Genomic DNA, 8026 nt, shown 5'->3' with positions numbered 1-8026 from the left:
GGTTTAGGGGAAGCAACAGACTCCACCTCTTGATGAGGGATGCACCAAAGAATCTGTGGACATATTTTAAAACCACCAGAGAACTTCACAGGCCTCTCTGGCAGAAAATCTAGGACAGAATAATGAGTCATTCACCAAACCACAAATTGCTTCACTGTGGTTCCCCTTTGGCTATGGGGGAATAGTGCAGTTTTTAAAGGCTCCTGCTCTGGAGTTAGGCTGCCTGGGCTTGCCTCTGTCCTGACACTTACTAAACCTGGAACCTTGAGCAGTTCTTGGTACCTCGGTTTTCTTACCTGTAAATTGGGAACAATGAGAGCTAACATTTGTTGAGCACTTAGTGTCAGACATTGTCCTAACTGCATTGTGTCTGCTCTCCTTTTATACGCAAGGTAACCCTATGAGGTACTTATCTATTAATACTTCCTAAGTCGTAGGAGTTATAATCAAAGAGGCATCTTCCAGGTCTGTAGTGTGGATCAAATGAGACCATCTATTATGTTCGCTCTTGGCATTATTAAAGCTGTTGGGGGAAACTCTAGTGATGCCTGCCCAGTAGAGTGAGCCGTTTCCGGAAATGGACCCAACGTGCACAATGTCACATATGAGTGCAGACTGTTCCCAGTACAGAGTGGAAGCCAAGATCAGGGCTGTGAGGGCCAGGTTTCTTGACAGGTGTCAAGATTTCATAAAAAGTCCAGTCATTCCGTTTCTCATTGGGGGTTATGGGTACAGAACCCGGAACAATCCTGGAGGGTGGGATGACAAGCACCATTTTGAGTTTGCAGAAACGGTGTGTTTATGTTTTTTCTGGAAAAGGAATCCACGACTCCAGGCGGTCGGAGTTCTGCCGGGAGAACACCCGCCCTCTGTCTGAAGCGTCCCCAAGTGTCCGGGGCCCGCGTCGTGGCCGGATGCACAATGCTGACACCCTTCCCGGGGGGCTCCAGTGTATTCTGCCTCCTCTCGTGTTCCCGTTGCCACCCTTGGCTCTCTGACTCCTCTAGCCACCTTCCCCTCCTCCCTCTTCCCTGAGGTGCCTACTTGTGCGATTCCAGAGCGCCCATCTTCCCAACCCGGGCAAAACCCGGAGAGGTGGAATCCCTCGCCCGGAGCGCCCCGGCGGCCACTGGGCATGCTCCGTTGTCAGGCAGGTTCGGGGCTGCAGGCAGCTTGCGCGCCCGGCGGATTCCTGCTGCGGCCGCGCGTTCTCCTCCTCCCAAGCAGGGAGCGGGCGCATGATGGCGGCCGCGGCGGCAGCGGCTGCGGGGAGCGCCAGCAGCGGCGGCGGCGGCGGTGGCAGCAGCAGCGACACGTCCAGTACCGGCGAGGAGGAGAGGATGCGGCGCCTCTTTCAGACATGCGACGGCGACGGGGACGGATACATCAGCAGGTACGCGGGGAGGTACGAGGAAAACGACTGGGGCGAGATCATCCTGTCCGCGCGCCCTTGACCCCTGATCTGCCCCTTCGCCCCAACTTGCGGCAAGTTGCTCAGAAGCTCGCGGGAAAAGTTGGCCGCGACTCCGAGAGCGCGTAGCCGGCTCGGCCACCAAGGCCAAGGGGCTGCTCTGTTCGCCTTGCGGGGGTGCCAGTTGGTCTAACTTTTCCCAGCGCTGTCTTTGTCTAGGCGTTAGGAGATATCTCCTTAGGATGCGCGCTCTTCCCGGGGCTGGGAGTGTTCTTCCCAGTGGTGAAAGGAGTTCTGGCCGCTTATCCCAAGGAGGAGGGGCTGCCCCACAGCCTCGGGGTCCTGGGCATCAAGATGCTGCGGCACAGGGCAGCGATCTCGTAGGCGGCTCGGTGGATAGCCTGGGGCCGCACCGGGAGGAGATGCGCTAAGCGACAGCCTCGAACATGGAAATAACCTGCGAAGAACTTTCTTATGCCGCAGAACCCATGAATTCCAAACTTCAGAGCCCAAAGAATGGGCGTCGTTTGCCACCCAGTACTGATTTAAACGCACTAGCCTGAGGGGAACGAAGCGCTCGGGAGCAAACTCCGGCTAGACCCAACTCCTACCCGGCTCTGTGCGCTGACCAGGTGAGCCTCGGGGGTGGCTCCGGGCGCCTCCGCGCCTCCACCCACAAACAAACTTTGGGGTGTTTGCTTCGGATCCCCTACACCTCCTACAGGGGCGGTATTTAAGCTTCGTGCCTCCCGGCTTGGCCAGATAATTACTTCTGCCCAGATTTGTGTTGTTTAAACTCTCGTGGTGAAGAAGGCAATCGCAACAGTTTCTGGTATGCTTCTATTGAAAGGTTGACACCGGACACTGAAGACTTGGTATCCGTGGAAATTTGAATTGCCTCGGATGAAGGAGCAGCCTAAGTTGTGCATTACATGTTTCTTTAGTCTTTGTCTTTGTGATGCTAAAGATTGTTTCTGAAAATCCAGGCTGCTTCCTGATTGTCCCTGCCTACCTTAAAAAGAAAGAGTACGGAATTTTTCCCTTAAAATTTAGAAAGCTCTCCGAAACAGGTAATTTAACATGTAAGAATTTGCAATTACAAACAAAAAAAATTATTTGGGACTCAATGCAATTTTGATCATTCTTAGGTGAATTTTTATTACTTTCCTAATGTTTTACTGAGAAACATTAGAGAGATATCAGAAAACTTGATGGAGTAATTCTGTTCGGAAATGAAAATAATATGTAACTCTGATTGACTCCACGCAAATTTCTATCTGGAAATCTTTACTTATTTTGGTTCTGGGATTTAAAAAAAATTTCATTACATAGTTTTCCTTTTTGTTGTTTTCCTACTTGAAAGGTTATTATCTCATTGGCAATAATAAAAGCAAACTCCATTCAACTTTGGATGCTTTTTTTTTTTTTTTTTAAAGACAGAATCTCCCTTTATCACCCAGGCTGGAGTGCAGTGAAGTGGTCTTGGCTCACTGCAACCTCCGCCTCCTGGTTCAAGAGATTCTCCTGCCTCAGCCTCCCAAGTAGCTGGGATTACAGGTGCCCACCACCATTCCTGGCTACTTTTTGTATTTTTAGTAGAGAAGGGGCTTCACCATTTGGCCAGGAACTTACGACCTCAAGTGATCTGCCTGCCTTGGCCTCCCGAAGTGCTGAGATTACAGGCCTGAGCCACCGCTCCCGGCATGGATGCAAAAAAGTTTAATTTCACACGGGCAAGAATGCATATAGAAAACTAGCAGCGTGCTATTCTTTTCTAATTTGGCCTATTAATATATTGTTTTATCTGAACTACACTTTCTGTATAAATGCTCACATTATTTTTGGTGATTCTACCCTGGAGGATGATGAATTCTGTAAGCGTAATCTGAGTAAAGCGAGTGGTGATAAAGAAGCCGTTTTGGACTGGAGTAGAAACTGGCTGGGGCAAAAGTGGAAAAAGTTCTTAACATTCCTTGAGCCGCATTACTTTAATGTGTCTGCTTAAAAATTTCAAGGTATGTGTAGCAATGAACCCTAAATCATAACTTTAACTGTGGGTGGAGGTGCCCTGGGAATTATGCTGTGGCAGAATTGCCACGTAGGAGAAGTTTAGGGATGGCAATGTAGAGCAATAAGGAACTTGTCTGGAAGTGTGTTTACATAGTAAGCACAGTTTTACCTGGAATTTATGTTTATGTGGTATGACTTGGGGAATGGGGCTAATGAAGGTAAGGGGCATGAAATGACTCCCTCTCTGAAGCCACTTTTCTGTGCTGCTTTCATTTAATGACCTATACTTACCACTCTGTAGTGGGTGATATGGTTTGGAGGGTTGTGCATTTCCTGTTTTATCAGACATGAGAGTTGGACTTTTTACATTAAAACCTTAAAAACTTTGGATTCATCCAAAGACGATAAATTTATGTTCATGGTAGACAGCTGTACCTGTTAGGATTTCAGATGACTATATGTCATCACAGTAACCTAACTACAGTCAAATAAGGGTTGGCTTTGTCACCTCGTAGAAATCTGGAGGTAGGCTATCTAGGTTGGGGCAGCAGCTCTGCAGTGGTGTCAGTCCCCAGCTATGTTCTACCTTTCTCCAACACCGTTTTTCACATAAAGCATTCATCTTCATGGTTATCTCATAGTCCAAAGATGATTGCCCTGTCTCCCTCCTCATCCCCAAATTCTAGGGAAGAAGATGTAAAAGAACGTGGAAATAAGTGGTTCCTGTATCATTAAAGCAGAACTTTCCCAAATCCCTTAATTGACATCTTATTGGTCAAACTACATCACTTAACCATGTCTACTTCAGTAGAGTCTGAGGAAGCATATAATTCAACTAGGCACATTACCTCCTAAACAAAATCTGGGTTCTGTTACTAAGAGCAGGAAATAGATATTGGGTGGGCAGGTAGCAGTTAATACCTATGATAAGCCCCCCTCCCCTAATAATCCACATTCAACTGTATTTGCTCTGGTCCTCTGCCTAACCCTCATTCTAAACAGGAGTAGGCTAGAAATCTTAAGTTTGGGGGAAGGATAAGTGGAAGAGAAACTGGGCCATGAGGGGAAATGTCAGGGAGGTAAGGGGTGATACTTTGTGCTTTCGGTATTCTCTTGGCCCAGTCTTCCCATCAGGCTGACAAAAAAGGCATCAACTACCTAGATTCTTGGAATTGCTGCTTCTGCCAAGGAACTTTAGCCTGTAAAAGGGACCCAGAATCATCCCCATCAATAGTTAAGGTGGAGCAGAAAGCTATGATCAAGTGGCACCAAACTGTGGCTGGGACCCTGCTGGATTTGGGCAGCACAGTGAGACTACTGTAAACACTTTCAGTGCATTTCATTAACCTTACAATGACTTTTCACATATTTTATGGTACTGGATTTTTTGGACCCTGTATATCATATTATAGAAGGTGGTGGAGGTTGCTCTATTTGTTGAAATTATTTTCCCCTTGGAATTTTAAAGCTTTTTGTTTTTACCGTTCAATATAAGAAACTGCTTATATTGAACATATCTTTGACAAATATTGAAAGCCAGCCCTTAACATTTTTGGGTTCCCAAGTCTCAGCTCAAACGTTGATGCCTTAGAGAGAGCTTCCCTGACCACTATATCAAAATAGGTTTGCTTTATTCTGCCATTATTGTCCATCATAGTACTGATTGCTTTCTTTCAAAATGCCCTTTACAACTTATAATTCCTTTTCTGTTTGCTACTTTGCCTGTTTATTGTCATTCTCTCACTAAATGTAGGCTTCCCGAGGGCAGAAATCATACCTGTTTTCTTAAAAACAGTATACTCAATACTTAGCACAGTATCTACCATATAGCACACAATCAGCAAATTCTGATGAAAATGTGACCAAGAATAAACAGTGGTATGTTCATGTATATTGGAAAATGTTTCAAGCGTTTTCTATTTTTCATGTCTATGTAATATTTTAAATATGTATATTTTTAACTTTTATTTTAAATTCAGGAGTACATGTGCAGGTTTGTTACATAGGTAAACTTGTGTCGTGGGGGTTTGTTGTACAGATTATTTCATCACCCATGCCTAGTACCCATTAGTTACGGGTAATAAGCCTAGTGCCCACTAGTTATGGGTACCAAGCCTAGTACCCATTAGTTATTTTTCCTGATCCTCCCCCTCCTCCCAATTTCCACCCTCTGATAGGCCCCAGTGCATGTTGTTCCACTCTATGTGTCCATGTGTTCTCACCATTTAGCTCCCCCTTATATGTGAAATCATGTGATCTTTGGTTTTCTGTTCCTGTGTTAATTTGCTAAGGGTAATGGCCTCCAGCCCCATCCATGTCCCTGCAAAGGATGTGATCTAGTTCTTTTTTATGACTGTGTAGTATTACATGGTGTATATGTACCGCACTTTCTTTGTCTTGTCTATCATCGATGGGCATTTAGGTTGAGTCCATGTCTTTACTATTGTGAACAGTGCTGCAGTGAACATACAGCTGCGTCTTTATAATACAACGATTTATGTTCTTTTGAGTATATATATAGAAATGGGACTGCTGGGTTGAATGGTATTTCTGTCTTCAGGTCTTTGAGGATATGTGTATATTTTATTAAAGATATTTTTTCTTTAAAAATAACTTCTTTTGGGTTATGTAAAAGATACTCTTGTTGTTGAAAATTTGGAAAAACATGGAAATATACAAAAATAAAATCAAAATTATCTCTAATCCCATAACCAAGGGATATTATTTCTATTTTCCCAGTGATATATTTGCATCATGCCATTCCTCTATGGGTACATTAAAAATGATTGGATAAATGGAAAAAATCACATGTTCATGGATGGGAAAACTTAAGATTGTTAAGATGGCAATACTTCCCAAACTGATTTACAGAATCAATGCAATCCTTCTCAGAATACCAGCTGCTGTTTTTTTGCAGAAATTGATGAACTGATCTAAAAATTCATGAGGAAACTCAAAGGACCCAGAAGAGTCAAAACAATCTTGAAAAAGAACAAAGTTGCAGGATTCATGCTTTCTAATTTCAAAACTTGCTCCAAAGTGACAGTAATTAAGATAGTATGGTACTAGCATAATGATAGACAAATCGGTCAATGGAATATCATTGAAAGTCCAGGGATAAACCTACATATTCATGTCAATTGATTTTCAGCAAAAGCACCAAGATTAAGAATGCCAAGGTCAAGGGTAAAATGGGGGAAAAATCATCTTTTGAGAAATGATACTGGGACAACTGGATAGTCATATAAAAGAATGAAATTGGACACTTTCCTCACACTGTCTACAAAAATCACCTCAAAATGTATCAAAAACTTAAATATAAGAACTAAAACTATTAAACTCTTAGAAGAAAAAATAGAGCTAAATCTTTGTGAACTTCAGTTTGACAATGGATTCTTACATGTGACACCAAAAGCACAAGCTACAAAAGAAAAAATTGATAAATTGGGCTTCTGCAAATTTTTTAAGTTTATGCTTCAAAAAACACTATCAAAAGAGTGAAAGCTGCAGAATGGGAGAAAATATTTACAAATTGTACATCTGATAAAGGACTAGTATTTAGAATTTATAAAGAACACTTAATAATAAAAAGACAAATAACTCAATTTAAAAATGGACAAAGGATCTGAATGGACATTTCTCCAAGGAAGACATACACATAGCCAATATGCACATGAAAAGATAGATGCTCAACATCATTAACCACTAGGGAAATGCAAATCAAAACTACCATGGGATTCTACTTTACACCCACTAGGAAGACTATAATCAAAAAGTCAGAAAATAATAAGTGTTGACAAGGATGTAAATAAATCAGAACCCTTATATATCGCTGATAGCAATGTGAAATGATGCAGCTACTCTGGAAAACACTCTATAGCAATTCCTGTAAAACATAGACATAGAATTGGCGTATAACCCCAGCAATACTACTCCTAGATATACATCTAGGAGAACTGAAAATAAATGTTCACCCAAAAACATAAATGAATGTTCATAACAATATTATTTATAATAGTCAAAAGATGTACCCAAATGTTCATCATCTGATGAATGAATAAGCAAGATGTGATGTATCCATATAATGGAATATTTTTCAGCCATCAAAAGGAATGAGGTATTAATACATGCTACAACAAGGATGAACCTTGAAAACATTAATGCTAAGTGAAATAAGCCAGTCACAAAAGGCTACATGTTATGTTATTTCATTTATGTGAAATGTCTAGAGTAAACAGTTTTATAGAGATAGAAAGTGGATTAGTGGTTACTCAGGTTTGTGGGTAATGGGAAGAATAGATGAATGAGAGCTAAAGAGTATAGGATTTCTTATTTTGAAATGATAAAAGTGTTCTAAAACTGATTTTGGTAATAGTTTTACAGCTCTGTGAATATAGTAAAAAACAATTTGTGAACATTATGGTATGTGAATTATATAACTCAACAAAGCTGTTAAAAAAGATTTATTATTTATTTATTTATTTATTATTGCCCTCATTTCTTTTCTTTTTTTTTTTTTTATACTTTAAGTTCTAGGGTACATGTGCACAATGTGCAGGTTTGTTACATATGTATACTTGTGCCATGTTGGTGTGCTGCACCCAT

General features: G+C 42.0%; 1 protein-coding gene across 1 annotated transcript in view; it reads left to right on the top strand.

Annotated features, from left to right (window-relative positions):
• The first annotated feature begins 717 nt into the window (after positions 1-717).
• Positions 718-8026, top strand: part of MCC (mutated in colorectal cancers) — a 495753-nt gene continuing 488444 nt past the window's right edge. Inside the window, exon 1 of the mRNA XM_011966089.1 lies at positions 718-1393. Within this exon, the coding sequence (XP_011821479.1) occupies positions 1239-1393 (155 nt within the window). The 5' untranslated portion in view covers positions 718-1238. The remainder of the gene's footprint in view (positions 1394-8026) is intronic.

This window comes from Mandrillus leucophaeus, unplaced genomic scaffold (genome assembly GCF_000951045.1).
Source record: "Mandrillus leucophaeus isolate KB7577 unplaced genomic scaffold, Mleu.le_1.0 Scaffold740, whole genome shotgun sequence".
Taxonomy (NCBI): Eukaryota; Metazoa; Chordata; class Mammalia; order Primates; family Cercopithecidae; genus Mandrillus; species Mandrillus leucophaeus.
This window is presented reverse-complemented; position numbering and strand designations above follow the sequence as displayed.